The following is a 15124-nucleotide window of genomic DNA, read 5'->3' as shown; positions in this document are numbered from 1 at the left end:
AAGGAAAATGAAAGGATACTTACAGATGAATGTTGAGGGGTTTTTCCTGAGATTGCTTCTGATTCCCACAACTCACCTACCTAGCCAGTTACTCTTCAAATAATAAGAAATAAAGGTTGGTGGAATGGTAAAGATGTCTACAATCGAATTCATCTCCAACCAGAACTTGACCTTGTCGTCAGCTGCCAAAAACTATGAAATGAAAACAGAAGACCCCAGATTCTGTTACCCTCAAAAATTCTACAGTGAACACAAGAGTGGCTTTTTCCAGGTACACTTCATCCACCAACTGAAGCTCTGACTGCATTCTATTACATACATACAATGTATACATACGTACACCCACATATATTTATATAGCTATATAAGTAAATACATTTATATATATAAATATATCTATATAAAAATAAATAAATAAATAAATAAATATATATATATATATATATACACACACACACACACACACATACACCTATATATTCATATAGATAAAGAGACTGTACTTTAGGGGGTATTCAATGAATGAACGTGAATCCACCTTACTTACCAGATTTTAACTCTCCTACTTCAGAATAATCACTTTGACCTTCCTACTGCTCCTAGAGCTTCCCGATATATATATAATTATACAGGTAAAACCCCCTATTTGTGAGCAATGAAGATACAAGATTTAGGATGGTCTTCAACGGAAAAGGTCTAGAAGCTTGGTTGGCCAAGGCTTGTGTTTATGAGCTTCCCTATTTGGAATAAGAAAGCAGGTGCTTCCAGAAGGGAGGGGCTGCTGTAAAAATAAGACTGTGATGGCCAGTGTGGCTGAAATAAGTTTGAAGGAAGGTCACAGAAATACATACATACCATACCTTTCATACGCACATACATATTATATATACACTTACATGTGCATATATATACCTGTGTGTGTATATGTTTGTGTGTGTACGTGTGTATATATATGTGTGTGTATATATGTGTATATATACGTGTGTATATATATACGTTTGTGTATGTGTGTATATGTGTGTGTATATATGTGTGTGCATGTGTGTGTATATGTGTGTATATATACGTGTGTGTATATATGTGTGTGTGTGTGTATACGTGTGTGTATATGGGTACATATGTGAGTGTATATGTGTGTATATGTGTGTGTATATGTGTGTATATATGTGTGCATGTGTGTGTATGTGTATATGTCTGCATATATATGTGTGTGTGTATATGTGTGTATATGTGTGTCTGTGTGTATATATGGGTATGTATGTGTGTGTATATGTGTGCATATATGTGTGTGTGTACATGTCTGTGTGTGCCTGTGTGTGTGTGTATATGTGTGTGTGTATATCTATCTCACAAACATGAGATAGATAAATCTAGAATCTAGATCTAGGGTGGGCCCTCAAGAAGTGCTTGTGGAATGAGAGAACTATTGAATACATGAATGCAACAAAACTAAAGACACAAGAGTATTTTATAGATTTATACGGCACATATGCCATCAGTGGAGCCGATGACATTTTCAGAGGCTTGTTACTCAGGTTCTGCTCTCTTGTGATTACCAGTCACTCTTCTGAGTGGCAAGTGGGAAGCCAATAAGAAGGACAGGGTGATAGGGTGACGATATCTTAACAAGGAATCCTTTTCATTTGTGTTAAAATTGTTGACCTGGTTTACAGTTTCAAGTGCAGGAGAGAGTTTGGGGGTCTCGCTATACATTTGACAATTGAGGGCCCAGACCCTCTGGCTTTAGAGCCTGAAAGCACAGGCAGATTGTCTAAGGAAGGCATCTCTTTGTGTAACACAGATCTCTTTACAGTGTGCCGGTTGTATTCCCCTGTTTACTCCCATGTTCAATAGGTACTTACTCTCAATCCAAAATAGAAACTAAAGAAAGCATTGAAAGTCAAATCAATCGGGATGGTTTTGTCTTGGTATGAAGAACAGCTTCCAAAAGGGCTGGAAAAGAAACAAAGACAGCTTATAAAGGTGGACATTTGAAAAGCTGTGGCTACAGAGGACCAAATAAAGAGAACAAGTGGGCAATTTTCTATTTATTTACCATGAATGGTCAACCCAGACACTTATGTGCACATCTCAAGGAAATTACTTTTCTCTTGGGAGTAGAGGTATGCATGAACAAAACCACTGGGCCGTGAATGTAGCTGAAAATAACAGAATTACCTGCTCTTCTTTTCAGAGTTTATTGGTTCCATTTTCATTTTATCAATGGGATTCAGAGGCACAGAGGTTATGTGGCTCTTTCTGGTGTGCAAGACCATCTTACCCAGCCAGGAAATTTTGGCTTCAGTATACTTCTGATAGAGAGCTACTCTGCGTCCAATGAACTGATCTGAAGCAAATTCCAAGGAAATGTTCCTAAAAGGTCAGTAAGGAATCCACAAAACGAAGACTTCTAGTTTCTGTAGGATCTCTAAAGTTGCCTGACTTGTGCGGCCCTGTAATCCCAGTTTTACTTTAGCTGGAAATCCAAAAAAATTCCCAGAGGATCAGCATGGAGTTCAGATTAGGTTGGGTTGTGTCCAAGAAGCTGTTCTAACTTTGGCACAGGAGAAGGGAATGCCTTCAGAGAAGAACAGAGGATAGTTTGCTCCTACATCCCCGGTGAGGTCTAGCATTTTCTTTCCTCAGACCATCCAAACTTGTCTAGAACCTATGAGAAACCCTGAAATGACTACAGAACTTCTGCTTTAACACCTAAGGAATCCAAAGGCACGTTAAGACCCACATAAACGGTCCAAAGGAGGAGACAACAGCTGGAAGCTTGTAGTCCCAGAAACTAGAATAGACATATGCACAGCATCCCAGCTCCTAGCAGTGCAGAATGACAGAATACAGGAGAAACTCATGCATTTTTTCGTTTGTTTGTGGAGCTGGGTTTAGTACTTCCTAGGGGAAACTAAACACTTATCCTTTTCTTATGAGCTTGCGTGTGTGAGTTTACGTGAAAGTATATTAAGCATTATTCCTGACAGAATATTCCAAATTAGCTGGTAAGCTACTGATATGAGCAGACAAGATTGACAGGGGATTTTACTCACTCAGTGGAGTTGATGAAATAGATTATAAGAGACCCAATGCTTAGGACAAAGACAAGGATCACCTGAAAAAAAAAAAAAACCACAGACAAATGTACAGATCCATTCTATTAGCATGAACATAGATGAATAAACATACCAACAAAATTGTGTTTTACCTTTTTCCCTTGCCTATATATCTGTAGCCATTTTTTCCCACACATTCATTTATGTTAGCATTCATTCATTCACTCAACAAAAACTGATTGGACCTTTACTGGGTATTCAATAAACGAACACGTACCTATCCATTTTACCTACCTAATTTTAACGTTCAGACACTTCAGAATAAACAATTTGTCCTTTCTGCTGCTCCTAAGGTTTTCTGAGCTCAAGAAGTCCTTTGTTTATTCATTCAATCACTCATCAAACATTTATTAAGTGCTTAATGTGTTATGCATTTTATTACACGCTAGAAAATGAGGGCCATGAGATTCATAGGCCATGAATTGCCTATGATGTCGGAGAAGAAACAGTCCCAAACATGCCCATCTAAAGGATGGGCAGAATTCTGACAGGAGGGAACATGCTATAAAGTGAGAAGAGAAAATGAGCACTTTAACTTGCCAATATATCTGGTCTGTAAAATAAGAATCTGTGGAATATGATCAGAAATTTACCCATTTAAAACCCTCAATACATTTGGATGAAATATTTTGCAGCCTCGGTGAATTTTTAGGTCAACTGTAGGTAATCAGTTATTTCTAGTTTCCAAACATTTAAAAAAATATGTTCAGTCCTGTGTAAAACTGTATTTTATTTACAATTAAAGCTTCACTCCCTTCCAGTTCAGGTGTTCCTTGAGCAGGCTACTAGTATGCAAAAAGAGATTAGTTTCTTCTCTGTTAACCCTTTTTGTTTTTTTAGTCCTAGCTGCCTACTGACTAGGGTACCTCTGGCCTCTGAGAACTGTAGGTCAGTGTCAGGCGGTGAACAGAAAGGGGAGGTAATAGCAGGAAATGTTGGACTTGACTGGTGTTAGATCACTACGCTCTCACCCTTGGGCTCTCCGGGCACGGGAGGTGTTTACTGTTTATTTTCCTGGGTTGTTGGAGATTCCCAATTCAATTCATATTCAAATTCAACAGATTTCTTTAGTACCTATCATGACTCAAGTATTATTCTGCTGAGGGGGAAACATCATTCAACAACATATACAAATATCCCTGCCTTTATGGAGCTTATGGTCTAGACAATAAATAGTAATTAATATGTACCTTAGGTGGTATGTGAGAAGATGCATGCTAGGAAAATAAAGGAGAGCAACTTAAACGGATCAGAAGTGCAAGGGGAGGGGGCAGACAGGCTGCAGCTTGATAACATTCAATTGCTAAGCGTCCCCTCTGCGGTTCCCTTAAGCTGAGTGAAAGCGTCCTCTCTCGCTGGCTGCTCACAACTCTTTTCTCAGTGCACCTTGCACTCTTGTATTCCGCTGGAACTCTTCCCCCTCCGGATGCCTAACTGGGCAGGTTCAAGAAGACTCTCACATGTGACCCACATCTGGCCCACGGACCAGCTCAAGCACTCTTTGCCCCAACAAACACTAGAAGGACAGATTCTCTTCAGTGTGGCCATCCCTCTTCACCAAAGAGGCAGACATCAGCTCTCTGTGTCCCCAGAGTTCCAAGAGATGCCAGCGGACCTTTCTAAGTGGTCCCTCGCTTGGCAGGGGAGGAAACACCCCCCCCCCCCCGCCCAATACCTCTGCCACAATAAGAGCTTGTTCCAAAATCCTCTTCAATTTCCAGCTTACCCAAATTTACATGGGGTTGGTCAAGATGCTAAGAGCTTCAACTAGTCTTCTTCCAAGTGCTTTGTAAGTGGCAATGATGCCGGTTAATGGGAGTTAGTGGCATCTATTTTTCTTGGGGTCTCAACTCTTACTGTCAGTTCCATTTTAACATCTGAATCAAGTGTCGATGGAGATATCACTAAGACTGTGGGTCTCATGGAGATATTTGGTTACAAATGTAGTCTGAAGCTCAGGAAAAATGCTGGGAGTGGATATGCATGTGTGTGTGCATATATATATATATATATATATATATATATATATATATATATATATATATCAGTAGATTGATAATTATTAATAGTTTCCATGAAATCTTTTTTCTTCTCCTTACGTATGATTACATATTTTTTCTCTCTTACTAAATCCCACAGGTGATTCTGCATCTATAAATCATGTATTGACAGGCTTCCAGAACTATGGTAACAAGGTCATATATTTAGAGTCCTCCACACCATAAAGTTAACAAAAAAAATAAATAAAAGAAGAAAAATTTAGTTTTATTCAATCTAAGAACAATATCAACTACATGCCACAAACCTAAGAAGGACGATCCAGGAATTATATATAATAAGCAACAAAATGTGTCCCAAACCAAAATAAAGCACTGGGAGCTAACAGTTTGTGAAGGCTGTTTGGTGAGTCAGGTAGAAGTGGGAGGTATTCTGAGAGGACTCATGAACTTCCCTCGGGCGGAAGGGGCAAAGTTTGGAAGTGCTGGCTATTCGGGAGGGGTAGGAAGCCCGCCACCTGAGCTGTGATTTCTACAGTGGGGCTTAAAGCCCGTTTAGTTGGTGGGTGGTTATGGGTGTCTTCAGAATCCAAACAGCCACCAGCGCAGTTAACGAGGGGCGCTATGAGTACTCTAAAGCTTCACTTGTGAATATGAGAGAACACCAGAAAATTGCCAGGTATACGGGAGGTATAAGAAAACGGGAGGATCGGGCACACAGATGAAATAATGTCCAGTGAAAGGGTGAGCATAGAATATGTAATTAAACATCTAAGAATTACAATCAGTGCTCCTGGTGAGATTCTAAAACGCTGTTAAATAGTACTGGAGGACTGGGAAGACCAAGGAACACGGGGGTGACACAGAGGCAGTAACTGCAAGAAGCTGCACCCCCAAGGACTGGCTGGGAGATCAACAAAGGGAGGTTGGGATTCACAACACTTAAAAACATTCGATGCCAAAGGGCATCAAAGAGGTGCCCTTTGGAAGGGGGCTTCAGACTTGGGAGGAGGGGTCCTGGGTTGGCTGGTAATGGTCCATCTGAAGAGACACTGTGAGCTTGGTCCTGGTACTGTTGGAAAAGCCTGGAAACTGAAACCAAGCACTGCTACTGGAAGAAAAAGCCATTGATGAAGTGAGGCTGAAAAAACTAGATGTAAAACACAGGAAGGCAGTTCCCTCCCCCTCCTCTAGAGCACAAGGGAGCTGACCAAAGAGACATGTGGTTGCTGTGCACTAGCCTCGCATCACAAAGCAGGGGAGAGAGGGTGGACTTGGAGCTGAGAGACAAGAGTTTGGCATCCTTAAGTAGCCAGAACACTTTGGAACAGCATTTACAGCGGTTTTAGGAAAAAGGATTACAAGCCAAGAATTCTAAACCCAACCAAATTATCGTTCACTTATGAGAGCAAGGGGAAAAAACTGGGGGAGATTTAACAATTCGGAAAGTGTACCACCCACAACTTCCCTCGCGAGGGAATATGGCAAGTGCTCAAGAAAAAAAAAATTAGAAAGATAAAATAAGTTACGTAAGAAAAAATGGTGCCTAATAAAACTGGTAAAATTAATGAAATTTTTAACTCTAAAGCAAATATTAAGAAGGAAATCTGACCAGCTGTATAATGCTAAAAGCCAAAAAAACTAAAAAACACAGTAGCAATCTGGAACTGAGTGTTCAGATTAATTCAACAATTTCTGGAAGGAAGGAGGGGTAGTGTGGAGGAAAAACATGCCAAAGGTCTCAGGACAGAGCAGTATATAGATATAAAACATGCAGAGATATTATTAGAGAGAAATACAGGTGGGAAGTTTGTTCTGAATTTCATTTACTGATATACCTATGATATTCTATTAAAAATGGAAAATCCCAAGTCAAAAGATACAAAAGAAAATAAATAAAATTAACAAAAAGGAACAAATAAGGAATGTAAATATCAGTGAATGGTCAGTACTTACGACACCCTTGAAGGGTTTACAATACTCCCTACAGTATTTTAAGAAGGTAATTCACATTATATGAAAGAAGTGCAATTTGGGAAAATTAACTTGTTCAAGATGAAGTGGAGAAGCCAATGCTTAAGGTCATGTCTCTCAAAATTCTCAATCACCATGTCATTCCACTTCTCCAATAAGATAAGAAACTAAGATGTCACAAAGGTCCTAGTTGTTTATCCAATAACCATTCTCCCTTTCTTTACCAACACACCCCGTTTGTTTGTTTAAGCCACAGAAATTTAGAAAGTCTATTATGCAGTAAATTCAATCTCTAAATATTATAAAGACCAATGAAACAGATCACCATAAAGGAGAGTAATTAAATTCTCCAGTAAATGAACAAATAAATGCATTCTTAAATCAATAAACACAAAAGTGCAGCTACATGATATTTAAAGAGACACACTTAAGAGGAAATAATAAGACAGAAAGATTGAAAGAGAGCTGGGCAAAGACATCCTAATCAAGTATGAATAAAATGAAAGCAATGTTACCGGCTAACATTATGTTCTAAAATATCCCCTGGGTAAAAAAAACCCACCAAAACAAAAACACAACAACAACAACAAAAACCCACTCAATGTGACAAAAATGGATATTTCATATCAGTAAAAGGCACCATCGACCAAGGAGTTATAATAGGTAACTCTATGCATTGACTGATGTTACATAAAATATATAACTCAAAATGTTAGAAATGTAAGATATTTGATAAAACTATAAAATCATAAATGAAAAATGTTGACATGCCCTTTTCAATCAGTCAGCAAATAATTAAGGGTATGGAAAATATACACAGATTCTCTCAAAAGTCCATTACACAGTAATAAAAATTGATCATGTACTAGGCAACAAAGAATTTCCCCATAAATTCCATAAACTAGAGATCATAAAGGCAGTGATATTCCTGGGCCATAAATTTCACCAAAGTAGAAAAGAGAGCCAGTCCAACACCAAGGGAACAAAAGCATACCACACTCCTCACAATAGATTATGAATCCACCAAGAAATCAGAATTAGAACAACCTAAAGACGAACTGGGCATTACTAAAAATAAGAACATGACTTGCCAAGGTCTATGAGATGTGAGCAAAGAAGCGCTCTGAGGAAAACAATTTTATAAATGAAATTCAACTGAAAAATCTGTTAAAACGAGCCCAGCCCAGAGGGCTGTGCAGGGGGAAGGCTGCGCAGGCTTGGCGGGACCTAGCACTGGGCATGCGCAGTGCTGTCCTGCGGCTTCCAGGCTGAGCCCGGCTGGGTGGAGCCTCCGGGATCCTGGATACAGGTATCCCCAGGTTGACAAGGGAGATGAGTGGCAGCCCTCGGCAGAGCTGACTGGGAGGAAGTGTGAGCGCGAGCTCGGGAAGACTCAGCTCATCAAAGCTGCCCCAGCGACGAAAATGAACCCAGTGATCAGGAAATTGACCAACATGATGATTTAGGAGGAAACGAAGTACTGGCCAGGACACTCTGACAGAATGAGGAAGGTCTGAAAAAGCAGCAGCCTGAGAAGTAGCACGCTGCTTCTGCAGAGGAACAGGCAACCATCTAACATAACTCCTGCACTCCTTCTTCCACGGGGCACTGAAAAACTGAGCCTGGGATGGGCGGGGACCTGTCCTCAAAGGTGCCCATTCCTACCAGGTCCCTGTGATGCTAGCCAACCAGTGCGGTGGCTTCCTGGTTGGCTAGCAACAGGATACTGAAATTAAGAAGGATAAATGTGATATTAATTACACACGATATATATATGTATATCATGAAATGTATACATCTCCAGCAAGGCTACATGTGACCAAAAGGGAGGGACATGGCCCATCATGAGAGGGGAATGGTGTCAATTAGGAGTAGAGAGAGGAAAAAAAAAAATCATACTTTCTAGTCAAAGGAGAAAGGTGGAGTTGAATCTATGCAGCAGTCGAGGAGACCTTCAAAGTTATATTCTCTTTTTTTTTTTTTTTTTTTATTGCAGGTTTTTTTTTTTTTTTTAACATCTTTATTGGAGTATAATTGCTTTACAATGGTATGTTCAGCTTCACAACAAAATGAATCAGTTATATATATACATATGTTCCCATATCTCTTCCCGCTTGCGTCTCCCTCCCTCCCACCCTCCCTATCCCACCCCTCCAGGCGGTCACAAAGCACCAAGCTGATCTCCCTGTGCTATGCGGCTGCTTCCCACTAGCTATCTACCTTACGTTTGGTAGTGTATATATGTCCATGCCTCTTTATCGCTTTGTCACCGTTTACACTTATTCTCTTTAATGGCTCATTTTCCCTGGAAAATGTCCTGTGGCTTTGAAAAACAAAACTTTTCACTTAAAGCTAAGGCAGTTATGTCATTTACTGTCACAACACATAACACTTTTAAGAATGAAAGAGACTCTATTTAACAGTTACACCAGGACAACCTGCAAAAACCTGGGCTTATACTCATCCTGCCAGAGAAGACAGAAAAATAGAAGATGGACATAAAGTAGTGCCTAGGATGATGCTAAAAGTAGGTAACACTTACTAAAGATGAGCCATATTTTTGGTTCTTAAATGTTTTAGCTATCAAAACAACAGAGAAACACAGTTACACAATTAATAGCGCCCAAAAAAAGGAACAGTTTAGGAACAGGACTCTTTGGAACTAAATTCAGTAGAAAATCTCCCGCAGGTAGCTGTAAAAACACGCTTGTGATAACTAAGGCAATATACCCAAAGATGCTGCAGAGGTGAGCTGCACATTGTCTTGTTTTATCTCTAGAAGGATCTCAGAAGGTCTCTGGTTTTGAAGATAATATTTTCTTTCTCTTTTGACTATTTGCATTTTCCTTTTCTTTTCATCCTTCTTTTTTTTTTAAACAACAACAACTTCCTCTCCTCCTCCTCCTCCTTCCTTTTCCTTCTTACACTGTGTTGTTGGCCGCGTATCCACGTTTTTAAGACATTAGTCTACAGATGTTATTAAATTTGCCATCACTGTGGGTTTTGATATAGATACTGTGCCTTCATTGAAAAAGAAAATCAGATACTTTCTTTCTTGTATTTTCTATGCCCTGGGACTATTTAATTAGCATTAGAGAGATTCACTATTTGAAGATCTAGCAGACTGGACCTTGAAATTGTCTGGGTCTCCCACAGGCAGAGGGGCAGAAGGGTAGTGGCGGTGATGTTGATAAAGTCTTTGACAATATCTTTGTATCTTCCAGTTATTTGGTCTGTTTAAGTTTCTTTCTTTTTTTCATGGTCAGTTTTGCTTATTTATGTTGTCCTAAGGAATCATTTGGTTTTCATACTTAATTGTGCATATATCTTTCAATTTCCTTTTTATCTGTATTTATTTTCTCATTTTAATGTCTTATTCCATATATTTTGCTTTTCCCCTCTTGGACTGTTTAGCCTACCTATTGACTTCTCTATTTTACTGTTTGTTTCAAATAATCAGCTCTTTTATAATTTGTTAATTTCTAGCTTTCTTATTTATTCTCCTTAGATTTAATGTGTTTTCTTTCTCTGACTTTTCAACATTGATAATTCATTTACTTTAATTATTTTTTATTTATCAAGATAAGTTGTTAATGTTATGCATTTAACTTAGAACAATTCCCAACTTATAATGTAGGTGCAAGGGATATGTGATGTTTTCATCATCTTTACTCTCTAAATATTCTGCAATTTTAAGTTTGATTTCTCTGAGTCAAGAGTCATTTTAGAAAGAGATATTTACAATTTTTTAGCTGTAAATTATTTGTTTTTGGTTCTTTTTTTCTGAGTTTATTATTTTCCTGTCCATTTATTGTACTGTGTTCAGTTTATGTCCTCTGCCTCTACTTTGTAAGTTTTTTAATTGGGATTGTTTTTTGAGGGCCTATTAATATATACTGAATTTTTACAAATAGTTTGTAGACATTTGTAGGTTTAATTTATGTTTTTACCATATGGGTTTGATCATTTCAGTCAGCTCTTTGTTATTAATTAATTTACTTTGGTCTTCTTTATCCTTCTCCTTCTCCTTCTTCTTCTTCTTTTCTATTTAGTTTCTCCTGATATAAAATAAGTGAACTAAAAGTTCATACTACCAATGTGTCTTTAATATTGCTTTTTTATTTATTAATTATCTTGAAGTTATATTTTTGGTATAATGATACTCATGATGTTATATCTTGGTTGAAGTTAGTTACAAATTTTCATTACAAAATTATGTGTTGAATTGTGTCCCCAAAAAGGTATGTTGAAGTCCTAACCCTTAGTACCTCAGAAAGTGACCTAGTTTGGAAATAGGGTCTTTGCAGGTGTATTCAAGCTAAAATAAGGTCATAAGGATGGACTCTAATATGACTGGTGTCCCTATAAAAAGAGGAAATTTGGACACAGGCATGAACAGAAGAAACATGATGTGAATACCATGTGAAAATGAAGCCAGAGACCTGGGTGCATTTACAAGCCCAGGAATGCCAAAGATTACCAACAAACCACCAGAATCTAGGAGACAGGCATGCAGCTGACTCTCTCTCCCAGCCCTCAGAAGGAACCAACCTCTGATCTTAGACTTCTAGCCTCCAAAACTGTGAGACAATAAATTTCTGTTGTTTAAGCCACTCAGTTTGTGGTACTTGGTTACAACAATCCTAGGAAACTAATACAGGCTACTTGGCTTCGTTTATTGTTTTTTTTTGCCTTGAATTCACACTATTGTCATTTGCCTAGTATGCCTTTGACAATTCCTTTATTTTCAAACTTTAATGCCTCTTGAATTTCTAAAACATAATTAGACCATGTCAACCCATGCTTACAAACCCCTCAGTGACTCCCCTTTGCACTAGAATAAAATTATTCTATTTGAATAGCCTAGCTCCTTGCTACAAAGTGCAAAGCACTGCATGATTCTGTCTCCACTCAGACCGCAGAGTCCTCTGCCCTTCTGGCCTCTAGCACAGGAACCTCATTTGGTACTTGCAGTAATCTGAGCCCTTTACATCCACAAGTCTCTTCTCTCTATTGGGAAATCTGTTCCTTCCACTGTTCAATCACTTTTATCTTTCTGATTCTTCAAGTCTCAGCTCAAATCTTACCTTTTCAGAGATTTCCTCTCAGATCACTGTATCTAATGTGATCTAACACCAAAACCACCGAAACTCACAAACACGTCATTCATCATTCCCTCACAGCACTGATCACCACGTGAATTTATCTCATCTATTTATGTGCACATCCATCATCTCTACCCCCACTAGAATTTAAAATTTAAGTCCCATAAGTGCAAGATTTTTGCCTGCATATTTCATCACGTCTAGAGTATATGCTTTGCGTGTAGTTGGCAAGCAGTAAATATTTGTTGAAAGAAAGAAGAAAGGAAATTACAAAGGATGGATGGAAGGAAGGAAATCTATAAGCCACTTTTTTTCTTTCTCATCCTTTCATAAAACACTTGCTTGGAAACCTCACTGAGAGTCTCAATTTTGTGTTTCAATGCTAGACTGTTTATTCTAATTTAACCTTTCCTCCATGCTTCCTGTTGTTCCAACCATTTAATCATAAGCTATAACAGACTGAAAACAATTTTTCCATCATTAAAGAAATAACTTTTATTGATATGTGGTCAATGATCATTCCTTCCCCACCCAATCCCTATATGCAGTGCTTACACGGTAGATGGTGGCAGTTCTCTTCTGCCTCACCCCAGGGTCCTTTACTACCTTATTTCCAACATTATCTACATATAATCCAACATGATTTGAACACTTGAAGAGATCCTAACTAACAAATCCCTGATAAAAATCATAGAGAATCACAAAATCCTTCTCTAACAGGTCATAGGCACAAGGATTTCAAAAAAGAGACCAAAACTTTAGAAGGAAAAAAACGGAGAGACACATTTCCAGATGATTCAGTATTCCCTGTAGAGTTTATCAAAGCAGTTTTACTTATGTACTTTAAGATAAGTTTTAAAAATTAGTTAGATCGTAATTAAACAACATTAACTAGAAAAGAACGATGTTTGTTCTAATTACAAAAAGCAGAGGATAATCTTTAGTTCACATACGTCCCCTTCCACCATGCCACCATGGGATGGCAGCATACCCTCAAATTACAGATTGTTTTTGAATGTGTCAGATCAAACGATACTACTGAAATGACGATGGGGCAATATTCATTTACAGGGCATCTGCTATTTCCAGACAATGGGGTGTGAACATTTCCCTGACTGTCTTTTCTCTCAAGGAGTCCATAGTGCGCTAGGGTAGACAGGCTTATGCACAGGTAATTTTAATTTAACAGCGTTCAATGGAAATGATAGAAACTTAGAGAAGGGGACTCTTAGCTTAATATGGAGATAAGGTAAAATCTGCCTGAGGAGATGATGTCTGGACTGGGTTTTAATATGTCAATGTTTACCTAGATTAAAACAGGAAGTAAATGATAAATATCACAGAGGGGCAAAAAAGACCAGTTTGTAAAATGAAGAAAAGAAGCTGTTGGAATCAAAGGAGGGGAAAATAGTTGTACCTCACAGGGCAGAGAATCCACTGAAAACCAACATTTTTTGAGCAACAGCTGCATGCCAGACATCCATCTACATGCAAGGAGGATGAAAGGCACACAACCTTTGCCCTAATAAAGTCTTTCTTCTAGTGGACAGGCTGACAACAAATAGAAAATGTAATGCCAAGTAATTATATTCACTCCAAAGAAAAAGCAAGCAGAATCATCAGCAGAGAGCACAGACACAAGGAGATAGCCGTTGGGAGGTAGTGGTATTTTAGAAAAGGCCAGCAGATGCTTTCACACTGACCATACATCACACTCGTGGCTAAAGTTCGTTAGCGAGTGAGCACTGGAAATGTACTCACCAACACCTGTCCCACAAAGGTCTGTGCCGAGAGCAACATTTCTACATGAACACGAAAGACTCCCTGGAAAGTGAGACTTCTTGAACGTTTACGGTCCATGCTACGTGATGTTTCTTCCTAGAAGCAAGAGAAAGAAATCGAGAGTGAGCTGGGTCTCAGGGAAGGTCATCTGTTTTATGTGTGTTGATGGCGTCTCCTGCTGGAGCATCAGCCGGAACGCACTACACCTTGTCCAACGCCGGGAACCCTGGACTCACTCATTCCCTACTTCACACGATGAATTTTCCTGGGTTTGTATTTTACTGCGCTTCGGCAGTATTTTCATTCTGAATTCTGCAGTCTTCACCATGCCCATCTCACATACTCTCAGCCCCATACCCTTCACACTGACACTACTGTTACGATCAAGGTCGGGAACAGTGTGCTTCTCTCTGTTCTGGGAATGAGTGTCTTATCCTTTTCTGTCAAGATACACAGACAAAGAAAAAAAATTACAAATGGATTTCCAGGTGATACTTAAATATTTGCTTTTTTGAGTGAGAAAGAAGAAGGAAACTTTTTGCCATTTTATGTTGATTTTATTCCTTATTTGGTATCACATCCTGTTGAAATTATGATCCTTCCTCAAGTTTACAAACTATCTTTACTTATTACACAATCCCCACTCTGTATCCGTGGGTTCTGCAACTGCATATTCAACCAACGTCGGACAGAAAATATTTAAAAAAAGAAATTTCAGAAAGTTCCAGAAAACAAAGCTTGAATTTATGGGGTGCTGACAACTATTTACATAGCATTTGCATTATATTCACAACTATTTGCACAGCATTTACATTGTATTAGGTATTATAACTAATCTAGAAATGATGTGAAGTGTACTGGAGTATGTGCACAAGTTATACGCAAGTACTGTGCTATGCTATTTATATAAGGGACTTGAGCAGCCTCAGGTTTGGGGGGTGTGTCCTGCAACCACAAAGGGATACAAAGGGACCACTGTCTTTGAAATTTATAATGATCCTATGAGGTAGCCAAAGTAAGTCTGATTAAATCCATTTTCTATTGATAAGGAAACCGAGGTACAGAGAAATGACCTGCCGGTGGGCAGGCAATGAGGACAGTCTGGAGTCTGAAGTGGCCTCTGTGTCTGTTGACAGTCTTGAACTAC

General features: G+C 38.8%; 1 protein-coding gene across 1 annotated transcript in view; it reads right to left on the bottom strand.

Annotated features, from left to right (window-relative positions):
* KCNU1 (potassium calcium-activated channel subfamily U member 1) overlaps nucleotides 1-15124 on the bottom strand; it is a 154998-nt gene that overhangs the window by 118113 nt on the left and 21761 nt on the right. The window contains exons 4-7 of the mRNA XM_027123016.1: nucleotides 13957-14073; nucleotides 3057-3118; nucleotides 1863-1953; nucleotides 81-192 (exon numbers count right to left, since the gene is read on the bottom strand). Of these exons, the coding sequence (XP_026978817.1) occupies nucleotides 81-192; nucleotides 1863-1953; nucleotides 3057-3118; nucleotides 13957-14073 (382 nt within the window). The remainder of the gene's footprint in view (nucleotides 1-80; nucleotides 193-1862; nucleotides 1954-3056; nucleotides 3119-13956; nucleotides 14074-15124) is intronic.

The sequence above is a fragment of the Aethalodelphis obliquidens genome, unplaced genomic scaffold, assembly GCF_003676395.1.
Source record: "Aethalodelphis obliquidens isolate GAN/ISIS:26980383/991018 unplaced genomic scaffold, ASM367639v1 scaffold25, whole genome shotgun sequence".
Classification (NCBI taxonomy): Eukaryota; Metazoa; Chordata; class Mammalia; order Artiodactyla; family Delphinidae; genus Aethalodelphis; species Aethalodelphis obliquidens.
This window is presented reverse-complemented; position numbering and strand designations above follow the sequence as displayed.